Genomic DNA, 25,119 nt, shown 5'->3' with positions numbered 1-25,119 from the left:
ATGGATGCATGTCCAGACTGATCTACAGTCTTCCCCCACAAATGGTCTGCCCCTTTCCTGCAAGGCCTAGGGCTCAGATAATCCATCCTTGCTGCCTTCATCACATCCATTGTTCAAGTGTCACATTACATTTTCCTCTTTCCTGGGGTGTGGCTGGCTAGAATTGGGAACTGTGCTCTACCACCTAGCCTCCATATATTAAAAAATGTCTTAGGCACAAAATTCAGATCCCCTGGGACAAGACGGCATTTCAAACCATTCTTTTGCTCAGGCATTTCATCCTGTTCATGCTCCACCTCCCTCTGTTCGGTACACAATGCGGAGCCCCACAGTAAGACAGTGGGAAGATAGCCTCTCTTCTCTGATCTCATTCCCAATTCCCTGTCCTCAAAAGCCTTTTCTAGTCTAAGGAGTAGCCTTTGAGGCCTCCAGATAATAGTCTCTGAAGTCCCTTTTGGAGAAAACAGAAAACTTTAATGAACAGGATAAGAGCATTAGATGCAGTGTGTCCCAGAAAATGTTGACGACCGTGTAGATGCACACATAAGGCACACTGAAGCTGGGCCTGGACACTCACAGTCTGCTTTTCTGTGTCATGGTGGGAGCGGTCAGGTGGAGCCCCGTGAGGCTGTGATAGATGGTTTCCTGATGCAGACACTGACAAACTGGTTTCAATCATTCTTAACTAAGTATATCAGAGTACCCTGCTGAGCCAGCTAGAACGTAGACTTCCTGTTTCTGAGTTGACTCCCCCTGGGCTCTATACTAATGAGTCAACAGGCAGGGGCTTTTTGTTTGTTTATTTGTTTGTTTGTTTTTATTTTTTTAAGATTTTGTATATTTATTCATGAGAGACACAGAGAGAGAGAGGCAGAGACAGAGGCAGAGGGAGAAGCAGGCTCCATGCAGGGAGCCCGACATGGACTCGATCCCGGGTCTCCAGGATCGCGCCCTGGGCCAAAGGCAGGTGCCAAACCGCTGAGCCACCTGGGCTGCCCTCTTCATTTATTCTGAACATGTATTTCATGCCAGGCAGTGCATCAAGCACAGTGATGAATGTGAAAGACCTCCTGCCCCTCCTGCCCCAGAGTACCCTGCTGAGCCAGCTAGAACGTAGACTTCCTGTTTCTGAGTTGACTCCCCCTGGGCTCTATACTAATGAGTCAACAGGCAGGGGCTTTTTGTTTGTTTATTTGTTTGTTTGTTTTTATTTTTTTAAGATTTTGTATATTTATTCATGAGAGACACAGAGAGAGAGAGGCAGAGACAGAGGCAGAGGGAGAAGCAGGCTCCATGCAGGGAGCCCGACATGGACTCGATCCCGGGTCTCCAGGATCGCGCCCTGGGCCAAAGGCAGGTGCCAAACCGCTGAGCCACCTGGGCTGCCCTTCCCTAGATTTTTTAAAAGGAAAGTTATAGAGGACAAAATGACAGACTCTAGGGTAGGGTAACCAGGTTGCTATATTTTTTGCAGATTTTTTAAAAAAGATTTTACTGGGCAGGCTGGATGGCTCTCTCTGTGTCTCTGCCCCTCTCTCTCTCTCATGAATGAATAAATAAAATCTTTTTTAAAAAATTAAAAATAAATAAAAGATTTTACTTATTTATTCATGAGAGACACAGAGAGAGAGAGGCAGAGACATAGGCAGAGGGAGAAGCAGGCTCCATGCAGGGAGCCCGACATGGACTCGATCCCGGGTCTCCAGGATCGCGCCCTGGGCCAAAGGCAGGTGCCAAACCGCTGAGCCACCTGGGCTGCCCTTCCCTAGATTTTTTAAAAGGAAAGTTATAGAGGACAAAATGACAGACTCTAGGGTAGGGTAACCAGGTTGCTATATTTTTTGCAGATTTTTTAAAAAAGATTTTACTGGGCAGGCTGGATGGCTCTCTCTGTGTCTCTATGAATGAATGAATGAATGAATGAATGAATGAATGAATGAATGAATGAATGAATGAATGAATGAATGAATGAATGAATGAATGAATGAATGAATGAATGAATGAATGAATGAATGAATGAATGAATGAATGAATAAGTAAATAAATAAACAAACAAATAAATAATAAGTAAATAAATAAATAAACAAACAAATAAATAATAAGTAAATAAATAAACAAACAAATAAATAATTCTAAAAAAAAAAAAAAGAGACAGAGACACAAGCAGAGGGAGAAGCAGGCTCCATGCAGGGAGCCCGACATGGGACTCGATCCCGGGTCTCCAGGATCGCGCCCTGGGCCGAAGGCGGTGCCAAACCGCTGAGCCACCTGGGCTGCCCTCTTCATTTATTCTGAACATGTATTTCATGCCAGGCAGTGCATCAAGCACAGTGATGAATGTGAAGACCTCCTGCCCCTCCTGCCCCAGAGTACCCTGCTGAGCCAGAGTACTCCCTCCTTGCAAAAGGAGTTTGCAATTAATGTGGCAAAATAACTGGCCAGGTGGGCAAAGCTGCCCTTGGCAGTGCCTGTAAAATGCTGGAAGATTCTTATTGTGCAGCCCTAGAGAATACCAGGACACTGTGATTTGTTTGGAAGCATGGCTTGTTTCATTTGTTCCGTCTGGCCAGGACCAGTTCAGAGAACAAGGATCCTACCAAGTGCTCTTTAAAACTGTATTGAATATACACATAAACCTATTTGATAACAAGATATCCATAGGTCAGAGACCAAGAATATTGCTGTCATTATCCCAATTCCTGCTTCAAAGGTTATGGATGCATGTCCAGACTGATCTACAGTCTTCCCCCACAAATGGTCTGCCCCTTTCCTGCAAGGCCTAGGGCTCAGATAATCCATCCTTGCTGCCTTCATCACATCCATTGTTCAAGTGTCACATTACATTTTCCTCTTTCCTGGGGTGTGGCTGGCTAGAATTGGGAACTGTGCTCTACCACCTAGCCTCCATATATTAAAAAATGTCTTAGCACAAAATTCAGATCCCCTGGGACAAGACGGCATTTCAAACCATTCTTTTGCTCAGGCATTTCATCCTGTTCATGCTCCACCTCCCTCTGTTCGGTACACAATGCGGAGCCCCACAGTAAGACAGTGGGAAGATAGCCTCTCTTCTCTGATCTCATTCCCAATTCCCTGTCCTCAAAAGCCTTTTCTAGTCTAAGGAGTAGCCTTTGAGGCCTCCAGATAATAGTCTCTGAAGTCCCTTTTGGAGAAAACAGAAAACTTTAATGAACAGGATAAGAGCATTAGATGCAGTGTGTCCCAGAAAATGTTGACGACCGTGTAGATGCACACATAAGGCACACTGAAGCTGGGCCTGGACACTCACAGTCTGCTTTTCTGTGTCATGGTGGGAGCGGTCAGGTGGAGCCCCGTGGAGGCTGTGATAGATGGTTTCCTGATGCAGACACTGACAAACTGGTTTCAATCATTCTTAACTAAGTATATCAGAGTACCCTGCTGAGCCAGCTAGAACGTAGACTTCCTGTTTCTGAGTTGACTCCCCCTGGGCTCTATACTAATGAGTCAACAGGCAGGGGCTTTTTGTTTGTTTATTTGTTTGTTTGTTTTTATTTTTTTTTAATTTATTTATGATAGTCACACACGGGGGGGGGGGGGGCAGAGAGAGAGGCAGAGACATAGGCAGAGGGAGAAGCAGGCTCCATGTACCGGGAGCCCGACGTGGGATTCAATCCCGGGTCTCCAGGATCGCGCCCTGGGCCAAAGGCAGGTGCCAAACTGCTGCGCCACCCAGGGATCCCGGGCTTTTTGTTTTTGAGGCTGAAAGTGAAGAGTGGTTTGTGTGGCCGTCATGGAGAGCTAGGCAGAGAATTCTGGGAGAGTGGAAAAGGCAACATGGTGACTGGGCACACTGCCCAGCCTGATTTAAAGTCCCTATGGAGACATTTGGGAGACGCAGGCAGCAGAACTGCTTTAGGGTCTGGAAGTTAATGTGCCACATAGAGTAGGAGGGAGAGCCATCCCCTTTGCCCTGTCCACTACAGTCTACAGCATAGCCCAGAGATCAGACTGAGGGCACTGGGGCAGGCTTGAGGCACTCTGGCCAGTAAGCTAGAGTAGAAGGTGTTCTTGCACACCTGTGAGATACCCACCCACCTGGGGACTTCCTAAAATAGTTGTGGAGATTATGAGGGTGGGGCTGAGATCCTACAAGTGAAATTAATTCAATAAATATATTTATTGAGCTCTCCCTATGTGCTGGGTAACTGTTCTAGATGCATGAGATACAAAGGTGAACAAAATAAAGATCTCTGACCTTGTGGAACCTACATCCATAGGGGGAAACAGATAACACATAGTAAACTCAATAAAGATGGAAATAACATAGAAGGACCGAAGGTGATAAAATGCTAGAGCACTGCAGGGGGATAGGGAATGAATGGCAGGAAGACAAAGGCAGGAGAGCAAGTGGCTGTATTAGAGTAACAAGGGTAGGCCTCATTGACAAAGTTGACATTGAAACAAAGACTTGAAGGAGGTGAGGAATGAGCCATGTAGGTATCTGGGGGAAGAGCTAGCGTAAAGGCCCTGAGACAGGGCAGCCCCGGTGGTGCAGCGGTTTAGCGCCACCTGTAGCCCAGGGCGTGATCCTGGAGACCCAGGATCAAGTCCCGCATCGGGTTCCCTGCAGGGAGCCTGCTTCTCCCTCTGCCTGTGTCTCTGCCTCTCTCTCTCTCTCTCTGTGTCTCTATGAATGAATGAATGAATGAATGAATAAGTAAATAAATAAACAAACAAATAAATAATAAGTAAATAAATAAATAAACAAACAAATAAATAATTCTAAAAAAAAAAAAAAAAGGCCCTGAGACAGAAGAGGGCCTGGTGAGTCCGAAGAAGAGTAAGAAGGCAAGTGTAGCTGCAGCAGTGTGTGAGAGGGTGAGGGTAGAGGTTATAAGGTATCAAATGGCTAGATCCTATAGCCTGGAAGTCACTATGGGGTCTTGGACTTTTTAGCTCATTTGCTGGCTCCTCCTCATCTCTGTGATCTCTTAGAGCTATGATACTCAGTTTCGACCTAGACCTCCTCTTTGTCCTATCTGCACTTATGCCTGGAATCTCATCTAGTCTTTTTATTTATTTATTTTTAATTTTATTAATTTATTTGAGAGAGAGACCATGCATGCGAGCAGGGAAAAAGGCAGAGGGAGAGAATCTCAAGCTGACTCTGCACTGAGTGTGGAGCCTGATGAGGGGTTCGACCTTACAACCCTGAGATCATGACCTGAGCCAAAACCAAGAGTTGGATGCTTAACCGACTGAGCCACCCAGCCACTCCTAGTCTTAAGGTTTAAATATCATCCATCCAGTGATAACTCTATTTGACCTCTCCACTGAACTTCAGACTCATATATTCAATTGCCCATCCAATATCTCCATTAAGATTCTAATAGATGTCTCTGACTGAACATGTCCAACACTAGCCTCCAGATCTTCACCACTCCCCAACCTTTTCCACCCCTTGGTCTTCTCCATCTCAGTGAGCAACTCTATCCAACCAATTATGGACTCATTCTCCTTCTCTCATGCTCCATATCCAATCCATAAGAAAATCCTAAGGTTTGAAATTTCAAAATACATCTAGAATTACCCCTACCATCTACATCTACCCCTAACCACTATAATACTCAAGTCTAGACCACCATCTATATATACTTGTACTACTGCACGAGGCTCCTAATGAATGTCCCTGCTTACATCCTTCCTCTCTGCAATCTATTTTCCACATAGCAACCAAGGTATTCCTACTGAAACTAAAACCCAAGTCAGAACATGACTCTTCTCTACTTAAAACCTTCCACAGGCTTTCCGCATCCCTTGGAGTAAAAGACAAAGGCTTTACAATTGCCTAAGGGCCCTAGACATACTGCCTGCCCACTTCCTTAACCGAGAAATGAGGCTGTCAAAGAACAGGCACTCAGTATATAGTTATTGAAGAAATGAAATATATTAAGCGTGCTGTGATTTAATCAATATTGTGCACCTGAGGTTCAAAACCAATGATACAGCGGAGCAAATGAAAACAAATAAAAAACAATTGAACTTCTCCGGTTCTTCTCTGAAATGAAGTTACCTGGATTCAATGTCAGACAAAGAGATGTCACTCCAATTTCCTTCTAAATCCATATCTTGTCCAAGTTCATTGAATTTCTTATGGATCTCCTGTTTTAAGAGCTCTTTAAGCTCTGCTAGACACTGCATGAACTGTGGGAGTGAAAAAAAAGAATATTTTTGTTTATTCATTAATTTTTTTACCAAACATTTTACTCAGTATACGCTGAAAGCCACTTTATTTATTGCTGGGGACATAAAAGATGAGCAGGCTGTTACCTCTGCTAGTTAGGAAATGTTAACATATAAATTATATGCACTGTAGTAAACGTGTTTCTAGGGCAGAACATTAGTGAACACTGCTTTAGGCACTTTCCCCTGGCTATCAGCAATAGTAAATAATGCGGAGGTCTAATTTATTTTATTTTTTTGAATTGCAAGGAAGGAAACATTAGAATAGTGTTATTCAGATTTTGGCCTATGGCAGATGTGATTTAACAGGCCATGCTGTGGTCAAATTCTCCTTTAAATATGTTTTATTGGGGCACTTGGGTGGCTCGGTCAGTTAAGTGTCTGCCTTTGGCTCAGTCATGATCCCAGGGTCCTGGGATCAAGCCCCTGCATCAGGTTCCCTGCTCTGCAAAGGGGCTCTGCTTTTCCCTCTCCCTCTGCCTGCTGCTCCTCCTTCTTGTGCTCTCTTTCTTTCTCTGTCAAATGAATGAATAAAACCATAAATAAATAAATAAATAAATAAATAAATAAATAAGTAAGTAAGTAAGTAAGTAAGTAAGTAAGTTTCATTAAACAGGTGAAAAGTTGCACCCAGAGCAGTACATATCACATGTCCCCAGTGCCCCAACTGAGAGGGGACATAGGAGAAGAGTTAGATCAAGCCCATGAGCACAGACTCCCTTTAAAGAAGCTGAGTGATGAAGGGAAATAGAAATACCATCCTGACTCTCTGTTAGATAAATGAGACAGAAGGAAACCTGTGCATGTGTCAGGATAGGGGCAGCCTGCGAACATGTGCAGTTTAGGGGAAGAAGTAAGAAGATGAAAACGCTGAGGACACAGAAAAAGGAGGAAAGAATGAATGAGGCAAGATGTCGGGGGGAGGGGGCATGGCTGGGGAGCTGGCAGGTGCACAAAAGCTGGCAGGGTCAGTTTTGGAGGTGAGAAAGGACTCCTGAAATGCAGGAAGACAAAGGCAGGAGAGCAAGTGGCAGTATTAGAGTAACAAGGGTAGGCCTCATTGACAAAGTAGACATTGTAACAAAGACTTGAAGGAGGGTGAGGGAATGAGCCATGTAGGTATCTGGGGGAAAAGGCTAGCGTAAATGCCCTGAGACAGGCAAGCCCCCGGTGGTGCAGCGGTTTAGCGCCACCTGTAGCCCAGGGCGTGATGATCCTGGAGACCCAGGATCAAGTCCCGCATCGGGTTCCCTGCAGGGAGCCTGCTTCTCCCTCTGCCTGTGTCTCTGCCTCTCTCTCTCTCTCTCTGTGTCTCTATGAATGAATGAATGAATGAATGAATAAGTAAATAAATAAACAAACAAATAAATAATAAGTAAATAAATAAATAAACAAACAAATAAATAATTCTAAAAAAAAAAAAAAAAGGCCCTGAGACAGAAGAGGGCCTGGTGAGTCCGAAGAAGAGTAAGAAGGCAAGTGTAGCTGCAGCAGTGTGTGAGAGGGTGAGGGTAGAGGTTATAAGGTATCAAATGGCTAGATCCTATAGCCTGGAAGTCACTATGGGGTCTTGGACTTTTTAGCTCATTTGCTGGCTCCTCCTCATCTCTGTGATCTCTTAGAGCTATGATACTCAGTTTCGACCTAGACCTCCTCTTTGTCCTATCTGCACTTATGCCTGGAATCTCATCTAGTCTTTTTATTTATTTATTTTTAATTTTATTAATTTATTTGAGAGAGAGACCATGCATGCGAGCAGGGAAAAAGGCAGAGGGAGAGAATCTCAAGCTGACTCTGCACTGAGTGTGGAGCCTGATGAGGGGTTCGACCTTACAACCCTGAGATCATGACCTGAGCCAAAACCAAGAGTTGGATGCTTAACCGACTGAGCCACCCAGCCACTCCTAGTCTTAAGGTTTAAATATCATCCATCCAGTGATAACTCTATTTGACCTCTCCACTGAACTTCAGACTCATATATTCAATTGCCCATCCAATATCTCCATTAAGATTCTAATAGATGTCTCTGACTGAACATGTCCAACACTAGCCTCCAGATCTTCACCACTCCCCAACCTTTTCCACCCCTTGGTCTTCTCCATCTCAGTGAGCAACTCTATCCAACCAATTATGGACTCATTCTCCTTCTCTCATGCTCCATATCCAATCCATAAGAAAATCCTAAGGTTTGAAATTTCAAAATACATCTAGAATTACCCCTACCATCTACATCTACCCCTAACCACTATAACTACTCAAGTCTAGACCACCATCTATATATACTTGTACTACTGCACGAGGCTCCTAATGAATGTCCCTGCTTACATCCTTCCTCTCTGCAATCTATTTTCCACATAGCAACCAAGGTATTCCTACTGAAACTAAAACCCAAGTCAGAACATGACTCTTCTCTACTTAAAACCTTCCACAGGCTTTCCGCATCCCTTGGAGTAAAAGACAAAGGCTTTACAATTGCCTAAGGGCCCTAGACATACTGCCTGCCCACTTCCTTAACCGAGAAATGAGGCTGTCAAAGAACAGGCACTCAGTATATAGTTATTGAAGAAATGAAATATATTAAGCGTGCTGTGATTTAATCAATATTGTGCACCTGAGGTTCAAAACCAATGATACAGCGGAGCAAATGAAAACAAATAAAAAACAATTGAACTTCTCCGGTTCTTCTCTGAAATGAAGTTACCTGGATTCAATGTCAGACAAAGAGATGTCACTCCAATTTCCTTCTAAATCCATATCTTGTCCAAGTTCATTGAATTTCTTATGGATCTCCTGTTTTAAGAGCTCTTTAAGCTCTGCTAGACACTGCATGAACTGTGGGAGTGAAAAAAAGAATATTTTTGTTTATTCATTAATTTTTTTACCAAACATTTTACTCAGTATACGCTGAAAGCCACTTTATTTATTGCTGGGGACATAAAAGATGAGCAGGCTGTTACCTCTGCTAGTTAGGAAATGTTAACATATAAATTATATGCACTGTAGTAAACGTGTTTCTAGGGCAGAACATTAGTGAACACTGCTTTAGGCACTTTCCCCTGGCTATCAGCAATAGTAAATAATGCGGAGGTCTAATTTATTTTATTTTTTTGAATTGCAAGGAAGGAAACATTAGAATAGTGTTATTCAGATTTTGGCCTATGGCAGATGTGATTTAACAGGCCATGCTGTGGTCAAATTCTCCTTTAAATATGTTTTATTGGGGCACTTGGGTGGCTCGGTCAGTTAAGTGTCTGCCTTTGGCTCAGGTCATGATCCCAGGGTCCTGGGATCAAGCCCTGCATCAGGTTCCCTGCTCTGCAAGGGGCCTGCTTTTCCCTCTCCCTCTGCCTGCTGCTCCTCCTTCTTGTGCTCTCTTTCTTTCTCTGTCAAATGAATGAATAAAACCATAAATAAATAAATAAATAAATAAATAAATAAGTAAGTAAGTAAGTAAGTAAGTAAGTAAGTAAGTTTCATTAAACAGGTGAAAAGTTGCACCCAGAGCAGTACATATCACATGTCCCCAGTGCCCCAACTGAGAGGGGACATAGGAGAAGAGTTAGATCAAGCCCATGAGCACAGACTCCCTTTAAAGAAGCTGAGTGATGAAGGGAAATAGAAATACCATCCTGACTCTCTGTTAGATAAATGAGACAGAAGGAAACCTGTGCATGTGTCAGGATAGGGGCAGCCTGCGAACATGTGCAGTTTAGGGGAAGAAGTAAGAAGATGAAAACGCTGAGGACACAGAAAAAAGGAGGAAAGAATGAATGAGGCAAGATGTCGGGGGGAGGGGCATGGCTGGGGAGCTGGCAGGTGCACAAAAGCTGGCAGGGTCAGTTTTGGAGGTGAGAAAGGACTCCTGCTTTTCTGAAAGGCAAAGTGAGGGAGTATGTGCTGATGGATAGTTGGTATGAAGGCTTCTACCTCTTGGTGAGTTATGAGGTCTTGGCATTTGCTGAGAGTATGCAGGCTTGGGGTTTTCTTTTATTGATTATAAAAACTTCAGAATGATATTAAGAGGAAAATAAAAACCATCTATAATCTTACTGGCTGAGACCCAGTGCAACTGATCACAGTAGCATCACCACATTTCTTTTCTTTTCTTTTTTTTAACAGTAGGGGATCCCTGGGTGGCGCAGCGTTTTGGCACCTGCCTTTGGCCCAGGGCGCAATCCTGCAGACCCAGGATCGAATCCCACATCGGGCTCCCGGTGCATGGAGCCTGCTTCTCCCTCTGCCTGTCTCTGCCTCTCTCTCTCTCTCTGTGACTATCATAAATAAATAAATAAATTTTTAAAAAATAACAGTAGACCTGCAGGGTGTTTTTATTTTTTATTTTATTTTATTTTATTTTATTTATTTGAAAGAGGGACAGAGATAGCAACAGAGAGCACAAGTGGGAATTGCAAGGAAGGAAACATTAGAATAGTGTTATTCAGATTTTGGCCTATGGCCGATGTGATTTAACAGGCCCATGCTGTGGTCAAATTCTCCTTTAAATATGTTTTATTGGGGCACTTGGGTGGCTCGGTCAGTTAAGTGTCTGCCTTTGGCTCAGGTCATGATCCCAGGGTCCTGGGATCAAGCCCTGCATCAGGTTCCCTGCTCTGCAAGGGGCCTGCTTTTCCCTCTCCCTCTGCCTGCTGCTCCTCCTTCTTGTGCTCTCTTTCTTTCTCTGTCAAATGAATGAATAAAACCATAAATAAATAAATAAATAAATAAATAAGTAAGTAAGTAAGTAAGTAAGTAAGTTTCATTAAACAGGTGAAAAGTTGCACCCAGAGCAGTACATATCACATGTCCCCAGTGCCCCAACTGAGAGGGGACATAGGAGAAGAGTTAGATCAAGCCCATGAGCACAGACTCCCTTTAAAGAAGCTGAGTGATGAAGGGAAATAGAAATACCATCCTGACTCTCTGTTAGATAAATGAGACAGAAGGAAACCTGTGCATGTGTCAGGATAGGGGCAGCCTGCGAACATGTGCAGTTTAGGGGAAGAAGTAAGAAGATGAAAACGCTGAGGACACAGAAAAAGGAGGAAAGAATGAATGAGGCAAGATGTCGGGGGGAGGGGCATGGCTGGGGAGCTGGCAGGTGCACAAAAGCTGGCAGGGTCAGTTTTGGAGGTGAGAAAGGACTCCTGCTTTTCTGAAAGGCAAAGTGAGGGAGTATGTGCTGATGGATAGTTGGTATGAAGGCTTCTACCTTCTTGGTGAGTTATGAGGTCTTGGCATTTGCTGAGAGTATGCAGGCTTGGGGTTTTCTTTTATTGATTATAAAAACTTCAGAATGATATTAAGAGGAAAATAAAAACCATCTATAATCTTACTGGGCTGAGACCCAGTGCAACTGATCACAGTAGCATCACCACATTTCTTTTCTTTTCTTTTTTTTAACAGTAGGGGATCCCTGGGTGGCGCAGCGTTTTGGCACCTGCCTTTGGCCCAGGGCGCAATCCTGCAGACCCAGGATCGAATCCCACATCGGGCTCCCGGTGCATGGAGCCTGCTTCTCCCTCTGCCTGTCTCTGCCTCTCTCTCTCTCTCTGTGACTATCATAAATAAATAAATTTTTAAAAAATAACAGTAGACCTGCAGGGTGTTTTTATTTTTTATTTTATTTTATTTTATTTATTTATTTGAAAGAGGGACAGAGATAGCAACAGAGAGCACAAGTGGAGAGGAGAGGGAGAAGCAGGCTCCCCATTGAGCAGGGAGTCTGACATGGGGCTTGATCCCGGAACCCTAGGATCATGACCTGAGCCGAAGGAAGATGCTTAACTGACTCAGCTACCCAGGTGCTCCCATCACCACATTTCTTGAAAGCCCACTTTTACCTTGGTTCGGTCAGGATCACAGAAATCCAGAAGAGTGTCACAAACATGATAACCTAGAGACTTTAGATCCTCAATGGTAAAGTGTGTATCTCTTTTATTACCTGAAAAAAAAATCCATAAACATTTCTTATTAAATCTTAATGAGTTCATCTGTGGTAGGCACTGTGCCAAGGGCTTTATGTGCATTATCTCATTAGGTAGTACCTATAATGCAGGTATTATTACCTATTACTGACAGTTACAAAAAATGAGGTTTGAAGAGTTAATTAAAAAAAAAAAAAAAAAAGAGTTAAGTAACTGCACCAGGATCACACAACTTGTAAATGGAGCTGAAATTCAAACCCGGATCTGCCTGATTCTAGGTCCCCAGCAACCACTTTGCTCTACTGCCCCATCAAGGATTACATTTCACACTCATATTTACACTGATCAAATTCAGCATAAGGAGCAGTTAAGAAAATCCTGTAGGTCAATCATCTCTCCAGCACTCAAAGGGATTTCATGCCCTCTGTACTTTGCTTGGCTTCCCCTTGTCATGCTGACCTACGATATACAAGATAACTGGGATCCCTGGGTGGTGCAGCGGTTTAGCGCCTGCCTTTGGCCCAGGGCGTGATCCTGGAGACCCGGGATCGAATCCCACGTTGGGCTCCCGGTGCATGGAGCCTGCTTCTCCCTCTGCCTGTGTCTCTGCCTCTCTCTCTCTCTGTGTGACTATCATAAATAAATAAATAAAAATTAAAAAAAAAAATAGAACTTACCCAGGGTGGACCCCCCAAAGGTAGATTCCATGGTGTAGCTATTCAGGATCCCCATGCGCCACATCACAACTCGGCCTGTTCCTTCCTTGCACTTTTGCACCTTAAAGTTACAACTCTGAAAAGAGAACTAAAGAGAAACCAAAAGTCTCTGTTAAACCTAAACTGGCAAATGTAAGATGTCTAAGATTCATTTATATGATACAAGAATGGTTTCCTGGAAGTCTATATATTATTTCCTAAAGTATGCTCCTTAAAATAGTAATTCTACAGGATGTTAACAGGTTTTACAGAAGAGAAAATGAGTTCTGTGGTCATGTTAGTCAGGAGGATGAAGGGTGAACAAAATTACACAGACGTCTTGTGCAGGACTTCTCAGAGCATTTAATATGTTATTGTAGACTGTGAGTCTCCAAAGGAGAGAGAGTACACATTCTACTTCTTACTCCCTGGGTCCCCTTTTTCCCTTCCCCATCTTTCCCAGGGACATTTTCAAGGACTAGAGTTCCTTGAACTCCTATTTGGGAATGCTGGCTTACTTCGGCATTCAAGACACTGGCCAACTTTTCTAAGATTTATTTTCTATTCTTCCCCAACTTGAGTCTTTGGATCCAACTGGGTTTATCCTCTATTTATGGTTGACGTATGCCTCACCCCTGTAATCTCTGCCCGGAACTCTCACTCCCTCTGACTTACTGTTCTCAGCTCGGAGTTCAATATGCTCCATTGTCTTTCATGACCATCCAACCCTCTTTCCTTATTGAGGTTTGTAACATATACTTGGCACTCATCCCAACCTATCTTATCCTGCTGAAAATGCTTTACAGTTGGAAGGTATGTTTCCACCTAGTGGTTTTTAATTTCTGCACCCTGGAATCCAGGGGTTCTACTGAGGAGCCTTGGGCATTCCTGACACGAGGCCAACTAGGCAAGATTCCAAGCCCTGTATCTGTCTTCAATGAGTACAGCTCTGCTTTTAATTGTTTTAAATACTGGGTTCTGAACATCATTTTTAAAAATTTTTATGTATTTTTTTTTAACAAGACAGATTATTTGGGTGCCATTTTATTTAAAGAAAGAGATCCCTGGGAGGCTCAGCAGTTTAGTGCCTGCTTTTGGCCCAGGGCGTGATCCTGGAGTCCTGGGATCGAGTCCCACATCAGGCTCCCTGCATGGAGCCTGCTTCTCCCTCTGCCTGTGTCTCTGCCCCTCTCTCTCTCTGTCTCACGAATAAATAAAAACTAAGAAAGAAAGAAAGAAAGAAAGAAAGAAAGAAAGAAAGAAAGAAAGAAAGAAAGAAAGAAGAAAGAAAGAAAGAAAGAAAGAGAAAGAAAGAAAGAAAGAAAGAAACAAAGAGAAAGAAAGAAAGAAAGAAAGAAAGAAAGAAAGGAGGGAGGGAGGAAGGGAGGGAGGGAGGGAAGGAAGGAAGGAAGGAAGGAAGGAGGGAAGGAAGGAAGAAAGAAAGAAAGAAAAGAAAAGAAAGGAAGAAAGGAAGAAAAGAAAGAAAGGAAGAAAGAAGAAAAAAAAAGAAGAAATAAGAAAGAAAGAAAGAAAGAAAGAAAAAGAAAGAAAGAAGAAAAGAAAGAAAGAAAAGAGAAAGAAAAGGAAGAAAATAAAGAAAGGAAGAAAAGAATAAAAGAAGAAAAGAAGAAAGAAAGAAAGAAAAAGAAAAGAAAGAAAGAGAAAGAAAGAGAAAGAAAGGAAGAAAGAAAAGAGAAAGAAAAGTAAAGAAAGAAGAAAGAAAGAAAGAAAAGAAAAGAAAGAAAGGAAAGAAAGAAAGATAGATAGATAGATATAGATCCCTGGGGCACCCGGATGGCTCAGTCAGTTAAGCATCTGACTTTTGATTTGAGCTCAGGTCATGATCTCAGGATTGTGAGATCGATCCCTGCATCAGGCTCAGCATGGATCCTGCTTAAGATTCTCTCTCCCAGGGGCAGCCCCAGTGGCCCAGTGGTTTGGCGCCGGCTTCGGCCCTGGGCATGATCCTGGGGACCCAGGATTGAGTCCCACATCGGGCTCCCTGCATGGAGCCTCCTTCTCCCTCTGCCTGTGTCTCTGCCTCTCTCTCTCTCTCTCTCCCCCCGTGTCTCTCATGAATAAATAAATAACATCTTAAAAAAAAAAAAAAAGATTCTCTCTCCGTCTGCCTCCCACTTTTTATTGAGATACAATTCACATACCATAAAATTCATTCTTTTCACAATTCACAGAGTTGAGCAGCCATCACCACAATCTAAGTTTAGGACATTTTCATTATCTCCCAAAAGAAACCCAGCGTCTCTCAGCAGTGATGCCACCCTCCCCCTCCGCACCAAAGGCAACCACTAAAGGACTCTCTGTCTCTACAGATTTGCATCTTCTGAACATTTCATAGAATCACAAAAATATGGCCTTTTGGGTCTGGCTTCTTTTGTGCAACAAGTTTTCAAGGTTCACCTTGAAAAGAGATGCAAAGTGGCATATAGGATGCAGTGAATTCTTCCTTAGGCAGTGGATGGATAATTACCTTATGCGCTTACCTTATCTGGTGCGTTTTTGCTTAACATTAAAGGAAAGACGCGCTCATGAAGCCAGTACTTGCGATCGTTGTTTTTACAGCCATACAAGAAGATATTATTCTTGCGGCTGTGGCCATGGAAATCACAGTATAAGAGAACCTCCCTTTCTTCCAGAAGTCTATTGAGAGGGGTAAACAAAGGACTCAGTGGACATCCACGTGCATGAAATAATCAAGGACCTTTTATAGTTTCTACCTTAATAAATATGTGGTTGCTACCTTCCCTCTAAAAAAAATGTCAGGGATCCCTGGGTGGCGCAGCGGTTTGCCGCCTGCCTTTGGCCCAGGGCGTGATCCTGGAGACCCGGGATCGAATCCTGCGTCGGGCTTCCTGCATGGAGCCTGCTTCTCCCTCTGCCTGTGTCTCTGCCTCTCTCTCTCTCTCTCTGTGTAACTATCATGAATAAATAAATAAATTCTTAAAAAATAAAATAAAATAAAATAAATCTCAACCCCTTCAAAGGACCCTATCTCCACCCTCAGCCATTGCACACCCCCACCCTCAAGCAACATGCTACCAGCACTCCTCGCCACTGCCAGCCAGAGGTACTTGAAATGAAAACGTCCTGACGTGGAAGGGGGTGGTGGGTAGGCCTTGTGTAAGCTGACAAGGAAGTGGAAGAAATCTATTGAAAGAAAGCCCACCCTGGGGCAGACCTGGGGAAAGAGGGACAGAAGTAGAAAGGCTGTTCAGTGTCAGAATGAAAAAGAAAAACAGAGAAAGCCTGGGTTCCTGAATTTCTGGGGCCAGTTCCTGTAAGGCTCAGTTCCTTGGTCTCCTGCTCACCTAGGGCACCTACTCAGTCTTCCAAACATGGTCACCTTCTCCATAATGGTGATGATAGCATGAAGAGGATGACAGTAATGACACATAAAACGTTCAGGGCACTGTGCCGAGCAGGTGACACAGATCCTCTCCTTTAATCCTCACAGCTAAACACCTGGGCAGATGAGCCTAGCCCTACTCCACAGACGGGAAGGCTGAAGCACAGAGAGGTACAATCACTTCCAAGGTCATAGAACCAGCCAGTAGTGACACCAGGTCTCAAAGCCAGGCCTGTCGGACTCCCAAGTACGTGCTCTTAGCCATTTAGCCTGAAAGCCCAACACAACTCCCACCCTTTCACACAGATCTGGTTATTGGGGGTGTGCACCCATAGATTCTTCTATGCTATGGTTCCATTCCCTGTAAGATGGGTGCCATTACACCATAGCCTTCAACTGCTTTCACACAGGCTTGGAAAATATGAACTGATTTATTAACTATTCTTTCTCTACGAGAGGCACTACAAGAGGCAATGAAGAACTCAGACTCTGGAACCTGAGAGCCTGTGTTCAATTATCTACTCTGCCACTATTTAGCTCTATGACCTAGGCAAGTTGCTTGACCTTCTGGGGCCTTAATTTCCTCACCACTCACATACTAGGGATACCGACTGTGCCTACATCAGAGGTTTAACGTGAAGGCTCAACCTCTACATGGGTCCCATGTGTAAAGCACTGAGAATATTGCCTGCCCCCTCTATACAAACACTGCCTAATTGTTAGGTACTATTATTACTATACATGCTTCATGATGAAGGCCTATGAACTTCTCTGACTTAAATGCCTCTGGCTGAAATGTTGCATGTTCAGCTTCAACCCAAAGATGAAACAGGACTTAAAAATTTGAAACTGAACACACCCATATAACTGCAAACAGAATGGTAAAGATGGTCTCCCAAGCCCCGCCCTACATGAGAGTCCTACATGAGAAGAGCCCTCCCACCTGGCGTTCAAAGAAGATCAACAGACAAAGGGGCTCACCTTTTGACCATGTTCCTGGTGTGCCAGATGCAAGGGAAAGACTCCTTCAGAATGGTTTTGTAATGCCTGTTCAGGTCCCTTCCGGCCAGCGAACACCGGTAATTCCCCACAATCACTCCATCTGGATTTAACATAGGAACTACTTTGAAGACAAAGATATCCCTGAGGAGCTGGGCATCTGGGGAGTTGCTAAGGATGAAGTCCAAAAAGCCTTTCATGATCCAAGAGCCATTACTTTCTCCAGGGTGGACTCTGGCACTCAAGACCACAGCTTTCTTTGCAGCTGCCTCTCGAGGGGTCCGGGATGGGTTGGTGATGGTGAGCAGGTAGACGGTGTTCCCAGCGAGGCTCCTGCATAACGTTCGAAGCTTGCAGAACTGAGATTGCACCGGGTTGTTCGCCACTGACAGCAGGTAGCATTGCAAGTCAGTGTACGTATAGGGGTAGAAGTGTGCGAAGAAGCAAGTGTCCTGGTCGTGTGGAAACTGAATGGTCCACGTGAGACAGTAAAAGGGCTGCTGTCCATCATCTGTGTTGTTCTTATAGTACCTGATTTCATTTCCTTCTCGCCTCCAGCCAATGTTGTGGGTGTTGGCATCCAGCTGGGAGTACATGAGTGGCTTCATCCCTACAGTATAAAGGCTCTTGGGTTTTACCAAGTTGACAATGGTGAAGCGGTAGGTAGTATCTTTTCTAGTGTTCTGAACACGAAAATAAAACCACTGAGTGTGCTTGTTTGTGTAGAGGTCAGTTCGCAAGGTGAGTTCATACTCATAGGTATCTCTGCAATGGAGAAAATAGAAGAGTATCTCTGTAACCCCACATCCCTCTCTCAAAAAACAAATCCAAAAAGTGCATTGTTTCCCGCTGGCAAAAATAGATCTTATTACAACCAGAAAGCCTACTACATCAACTATTAATTTTCTAATTTACATAGTTCCCCAACTTACACTATTAGGCTGGTAGAAATTTGGGTAAATATGTTGGGAAATTGAACAGCAATAAAAAATTTATAATAAAAAAAAAGAAATTTGGGTAAAGAAACTTTACTTGGGGTGTTTGGAAGCTCTGTGAGCTTCTTAGTATCTTTCTGGAGTGTTCAGTAGCACTTCAGTACATTTCCCTGAATAGCAGCAAAGCCAGAGCCCTCTGTTGGCTATTGGCTACATCCTGGAGGTAACCACTGTGAAGACCCCTCCACCTCTGGTGTTACTGTACCTTTGATCATTGAGGGGGCACTTCTGGAATGCATTCACCTTACTGAAAAGTAGAAGGATGAGTGTACAGAAGAGGAAATACAAATCCCAAATCCTGAAAAGATGCTCACCCACAAGCTTAAATCAAGAAATGCAAATTACAGAGGTGCCTGGGTTGTTCAGTTGGCTAAGTGGCTACCTTCAGCTCAGATCCCAGGGGCCTAGGAGTGAATCCTGCATCCGGATCCCTGCTAAGTGGGGAGCCTGCTCCTCCCTCCTGCTTGTGCGTGCCTGCTCTATCTCTCTTTTTCTCTCTCTCAGATAAATAAATAAGGTCTTTAAAGAAATAAAGAAATGCAAATTACAGTAGGCTGTTATTTTCCCTCCAACTCATGAATATTCCAGCTTGGGACACAGTCACTCTCACACACTAGTGACAGGAACTGGAATCATGTTCAAGGGCAGTTTAGGAAAAAATAGTGATACTTAAAGTATTCAAACCCTTTGACCTACCAAATTTATTTCTAAAATTTATCCTGTAAAACCACAAATATTTAAAAATATAAATGCGGGCAGCCTGGGTGGCTCAGCAGTTTAGCACTGCCTTCAGCCCGGGGCCTGATGCTGGAGACCCAGGATCGAGTCCCGCATCAGGCTCCCTGCATGAAGCCTGCTTCTCCCTCTGCCTGGGTCTCTGCCTCTCTGTCTCTCTGTGTGTCTCTCATGAATAAATAAATAAAAATCTTAATAAATAAATGATAAAAATATAAATGCCTAAGAATGTTAATTCTATTAATTTAAACAAAAAATAGTAAACACCTTAATTTTCTATCAGTGAAGGCAAGGTAAATAAGATATGGAATACCCATAAAATAGAATAATATGAATTATTAAAAATAAGGACATAAACCTGTGGTACTACTATAGGAAAGCATCTAAAATTTATTAATTGGTGGGCACTTGGGTGGCCCAGTCGGTTGAACATCTGCCTTCAGCTCAGGTCGTGATCCCAGGGTCCTGGGATCCAGTCCTGCATTGGGCTCCTTGCTCAGTGAGGAGTCTGCTTCTTCCTCTCCCTCAACCCCCTGCCCCGCCCCTCTGCTTGTACTCTCTCTCTCTCAAAGAAATAAATAAAAATCTTTAAAAGTAAAATTTATCAATTGGCAAAAAAGCAATTTTTTTTAAAGATTTTATTTATTTATTCATGAGAAACACAGAGAGGAGAGAGAGAGAGGCAGAGACACAGGCAGAGGGAGAAGCAGGCTCCATGCAGGGAGCCAGACATGGGACTCGATCCCGGGTCTCCAGGATCACACCCTGGGCTGAAGGCGGTGCTAAACCGCTGAGCCACCTGAGCTATCCCAGCAAAAAGCAATTTGTAAAACAGTATGCATACCATTATCTTATTTTAAAAAATGAATAATTTCTGTTTGTTACATACACAGAAAAAGGGGGAAAATTACTGCATATATACTGAACTATTAACAGTTGCTGAATCTGGGGAGGTATGATTATAAGACTTTATACTTTTAATGTTATGCATTTTTGTTAATACAAAAAACTTTTTAAGGATTTCATTTATTTCAGTAATTGCTACCTACAAGTGGGGCTTGAACTCATGGCTCCGAGATCAAGAGTTGGGCGCTCTACTGACTGAGTCAGCCAGGTGCTCCTATTAATACAAATTGTAAATGAGCACTAATTTCTTTCACAAGCAGAAAAAACAATGTAGATAAATCTGTGCTCTGGGGGAGAATGAGTCACAATTATTCCATTCTTGATCCCCATGACCTTTTCTCACCACCTCTCTTTTTCTTGAAAACACTCCTGATTCCTAATATGACTCCTAGAGAATGTGTCAGTCACTCCAGGTATTGCCCCTTTGGGAAATTCCTGTTACTCACACTCTGACAGCTTTTTGCAGATTCCCGCTCTCAAACCGTGACTCAAACAGGAGAGTATTATCCTCGGGTCCCTGCAGCGTGACAGCCGGCTCCCTGATAATCCCTCGCTTGCCTCCCACTCTGGAACTGGTGAAATAGGAACCCTCGGTGGGCACTGTGGATGAGAGACACTATATTTAGGGTAGGTTCCACTTAGACTCCATTTATCCAACCAGTATTTACTGAGTTCCATTGTGTGTTCAATGCCATTCGAGGTCAAGAATAATGAATATGCAGATTTTCAACCATCCTTGCTGAGATTTTTCATTTGAAACATCAGATTTCTTTGAGGACCTTTACGGTGGTGTAGAGACTGTGTGGCTGCCTTTTGCTGTGTGGCTGTGCCCCTGGCATCAGATACTGTTTGTACCCAATTAAGCCCTAAATTAAAAGCAGGTTGACAAATGATATTCCACATACAGCATCTGAAAAAGTTTACAATCTTAATTCTAAAAAAAAAAAAAAAAAAAAAAAGGCACCTATTTATTAATTTAAAAAAAGGTAAAGGAGGAAAAAAAAAGAGAAAATAAAGTATACTCTATGTAATTTTTTTTGGAATATCCTTCCAGATTTAAATATAAAAAAAATTAGAAGTTCAAAAAGAATTGGCATGGCTAAATTAAGAAGGGAACAAAAATATTGTAGTAATTAGAGAAAAGAAAAGGTTAGGATTAAAATTTTATCTTTAAACTAATGCTAAGAAAAAATAAAATAAATAAATAAAATAAAATAAAATAAAATAAAATAAAATAAAATAATGCTAAGGGCAGCCCCGTGGCTCAGTGGTTTAGCACCTGCCTTCAGCCCAGTGCGATCCTGGAGTCCCAGGATCGAGTCCCGCGTCAGGCTCCCTGCATGGAGCCTGCTTCTCCTCTGCCTGTGTCTTTGCCTCTCTCTCTGTCTCTGTGTCTTCCATGAATAAATAAATAAAATCTTTAAAAAAATAAAATAAACTGGGATCCCTGGGTGGCGCAGCGGTTTGGCGCCTGCCTTTGGTCCAGGGCGCGATCCTGGAGACCCAGGATCGAATCCTACGTCGGGTTCCTGGTGCATGGAGCCTGCTTCTCCCTCTGTCTATGTCTCTGCCTCTCTCTCTCTCTCTCTGTGACTATCATAAATAAATAAAAATAAAATAAAAAATAAAAAAATAAAATAAAATAAACTGATACTAAAACAAAAAAAAGTATAAAATTTATTTTAACAAAATTTAGATAACAATCACTTCTTTCTATCTCTTTGGTGGGGTTGTAACTTTATTTATTTATTTTTTTTTTGCTTTGCTAAGTTTTATTGTATAGATTAAAATTCTGGTTTCCTAGATTCAGTAATACTAAATTGTCTGTTGGGTTTAAAAAATATGGAACGCTTCACGAATTTGCGTGTCATCCTTGCGCAGGGGCCATGCTAATCTTTAAATCTTTAAAAAAATATTTTAGGGGTATCTGGGTAGCTCAGTGGTTAAGCATCTGCCTTCAGGAAAGGTCATGATCCCAGGGCCTGGGATCAAGTCCTGCATCAGGCTCCTGGCTCAGGTGTAATCTGCTTCTCCCTCTCCCTCTGCTGTTCCCACTGCTTGTACTTTCTCTCTGTCAAACAAACAAACAAATTAATTAATTAAACCTAAAAAAAAATATTTTGGTTTAAAAAAATATCTTGGGGTGCCTGGGTGGCTCAGTCAGTTGAGTGTCTGCCTTTGGCTCAGGTCATGATCCTAGGATTCTAGGATCCAGCTCTGCATCAGGCTCCCTGTTCAGCAGGGAGTAGGCTTCTCCCTCTCCCTCTCTTCTCCCCTGTTCATGCTCTGTCTCTCTCTCTCTCTCTCAAATGAATAAATGAAATCTTTAAAAAATTTTGTTTGTTTATTTATTTATTTGGGGGGTGGGAAGAGGAAGAATGCTGTGAGACAGACAGAATCTTTAAGCAGACTCCCTGCTGAGCACAGTGCTCCACTCAGGGCTCAATCCCATGACCCTAAGATCACGACCTGAGCAAAAACCAAGAGTTGGATACTCAACTGACTGAGTCACTCAGGTGCCCCTGCAATTTTTAAAAAGATTTTAGGTTATCTCTACACCTAAACTTACAACTCTAAGATCAAGAGTCATTTACTCCACTGAAAAGTCAGCCAGCTGCCCCTGGGGTAGCAATTTTTCAGACAAATTCAGTGAGACTGATTTTATTTTTTGTTTAAAGACTTCATGTGACAGAGAGAGAGAACATGAGAGCACAAGTAGGGGGAGCTGCAGGAAGAGGGAGAGGCAGAAGCAGGCCCCTCACTGAGCAGGGAGCCCATCTCAGGGCTTGATCCCAGGACTCTGGGATCATGACCTGATCTAAAGGAAGGTGCCCAACCAATTGAGCCACTCAGGTGCCCCCATCCTGACATTATTAATTCAAAACTACTTCTTCTTCCTTGGGAAGGTTCCTATTATTTCCTGGCTCATTACTCTTGAACATTATATTTCCTTTCTGTCTTTTTTTTTAAGATTTTATTTATTTATTCATGAGAATACACAGGGAAGAGAGAGAGAGAGAGAGGCAGAGACACAGGCAGAGGGAGAAGCAGGCTCCATGCAGGGAGCCCGATGTGGGAATCGATCCCGGGACTCCAGGATCATGCCCTCGGCTGAAGGCAGGTGCTAAACTGCTGAGCCACCCAGGCATCCCCCGTTTTTTGTTTCATTGATTTCCATTCTTTTTTTTTTTTTTTAATATTTATTTATTTATTTTTATTTATTTTTTATTTATGATAGTCACACAGAGAGAGAGGCAGAGACACAGGCAGAGGGAGAAGCAGGCTCCATGCACCGGGAGCCTGACGTGGGATTCGATCCCGGGTCTCCAGGATCGCGCCCTGGGCCAAAGGCAGGCGCCAAACCGCTGCGCCACCCAGGGATCCCCATTCTTATCTTTATTATGCCCTTCTATCTGGTTTCTTTGGACTTAGTTTGTGCTTATCTTTCTAATTCGTTAATATGAAACCTTAGGTAATTGATTCGAGATCTTTCTTCCTTTCAAATACAGGCATTTAAAGCCATATATTTACCCTGCAATGCTTTACCTGCATCTCATAAAGTTTGATATGCTGTTTTATCTTTTACTCAGTTGAAAACATTTAATTCTTCTTTATTTTTTATTTTTTTTAATTTTATTTATTTATGATAGTCACAGAGAGAGAAAGAGAGAGAGACATAGGCAGAGGGAAAAGCAGGCTCCATGCACCAGGAGCCCAATGTGGGATTCGATCCCAGGTCTCCAGGATCGCGCCCTGGGCCAAAGGCAGGCGCCAAACCGCTGCGCCACCCAGGGATCCCCTAACTCTTCTTATGGTTTTTTTAACTTATGGGTTACTTAGAAATGTCCTATTCAATTTCCACATATTTGTATATTTCCCAGATTTCATTCTGTTGTTGATTTTTAAAAATTCTAATACTAAATAGGCTCCATGACTTGGGCTTAAAGCCACAACCTTGAGATCAAGACCTGAACTGATGCCTAGAGTCAGATGCTCAACTGACTGAGCCACCTAGGCTCTAATTTCTTTTTTTTGGTTTTTGTTTTTTTGGTTTTTTTTTAGGCTCTAATTTCTAATTCAATTTTGTTGTGGTCAGAAAATATATTTTGTATGATTTCAAGACTTTCTTAACAACCGACATATAGTGTATACTGGGGGAATGTACCATGTGCTTTTGAAACAAATACGTATTTTGCTATTTTTGTTGGGTACAGTGTTCTACACATTTTTTTAAAAGACATGAATTCTGGGATGACTGGTAGCTTAATGGTTGAGCATCTGCCTTTGACTCATGGGATCTAGGATCGAGTCCCACATCGGGCTCCCTGCAGGAAGCCTGCTTCTCCCTCTGCCTATGTCTTTGCCTCTCTCTCTGTGTCTCTCATGAATAAATAAATAAATCTTAAAAAAAAAAAAAAGACACGGATTTTACTGTAGGAAGTCTGCAAATTAATGGAATTTCCTTAAACCACATAGTAAATGATAGTCATATGCATATACTACAAAGTACTCATTAATGAATAGAAAGATGGAGAAAAGAAGAGCAAGTTCCCTGAATATCCAATAATCTGATTTTTAAGAAGGGGAATGACACAGAAGAAGCTCTTTTTTTTTTTTAAAGATTTTATTTATTTATTCATAGAGACAGAGAGAGAGAGAGAGGCAGAGACACAGGCAGAGGGAGAAGCAGGCTCCATGCAGAGAGCCCAACATGGGACTCGATCCAGGGTCTCCAGGATCCTGCCCTGGGCTGCAGGCAGCACTAAACCGCTGCACCACCGGGCTGCCCCACAGAAGAAGCTCTAAAATGGGTTTAGAATTATTAGAAAAAGGTACTGTCATTTTATTTTTTATTTATTTTTTTAAAAGATTTTATTTATTTATTCATGAGAGACACACAGAGAGAGAGAGAGACAGAGACAGAGACACACGCAGAGGGAGAAGCAGGCTCCATGTAGGGAACCCGACACGGGACTCGATCCCAGGTCTCCAGGATCACACCTTGAGCTGCAAGCGGCGCTAAACCGCTGTACCACCGGGGCTGCCTGGTACTGTCATTTTAAAATACAAATGATGGGATCCCTGGGTGGCGCAGCGGTTTGGCGCCTGCCTTTGGCCCAGGGCGCGATCCTGGAGACCCGGGATCGAATCCCACGTCAGGCTCCCGGTGCATGGAGCCTGCTTCTCCTCTGCCTCTCTCTCTCTCTCTCTCTGTATGACTATCATAAATAAATAATAATAATAAAAAATTAAAAAAAAAAAAAGCTGTAAAAAAA

The 25,119-nt window shown here is 42.9% G+C and overlaps 1 protein-coding gene and 1 pseudogene across 10 annotated transcripts in view; both read right to left on the bottom strand.

Moving 5' to 3' along the window:
• Window positions 1-25,119, bottom strand: part of AGBL2 (AGBL carboxypeptidase 2) — a 52,918-nt gene that overhangs the window by 13,286 nt on the left and 14,513 nt on the right. For all 10 annotated transcript variants that reach the window (XM_041723267.1, XM_041723270.1, XM_041723272.1 and 7 more), the window contains 6 exons: window positions 20,290-20,443; window positions 17,190-17,972; window positions 15,346-15,502; window positions 12,827-12,953; window positions 12,066-12,166; window positions 8,927-9,057 (listed from right to left, as the gene is read on the bottom strand). In XM_041723267.1, coding sequence (XP_041579201.1) covers window positions 8,927-9,057; window positions 12,066-12,166; window positions 12,827-12,953; window positions 15,346-15,502; window positions 17,190-17,972; window positions 20,290-20,443 — 1,453 coding nt within the window. The remainder of the gene's footprint in view (window positions 1-8,926; window positions 9,058-12,065; window positions 12,167-12,826; window positions 12,954-15,345; window positions 15,503-17,189; window positions 17,973-20,289; window positions 20,444-25,119) is intronic.
• LOC121472376 lies at window positions 21,680-21,780 on the bottom strand (annotated as a pseudogene).

The sequence above is a fragment of the Vulpes lagopus genome, chromosome 11, assembly GCF_018345385.1.
Source record: "Vulpes lagopus strain Blue_001 chromosome 11, ASM1834538v1, whole genome shotgun sequence".
Lineage (NCBI taxonomy): Eukaryota > Metazoa > Chordata > Mammalia > Carnivora > Canidae > Vulpes > Vulpes lagopus.
Note: the sequence above shows the minus strand (reverse complement) of the source record. Positions and strands in the feature narration are given on the sequence as shown.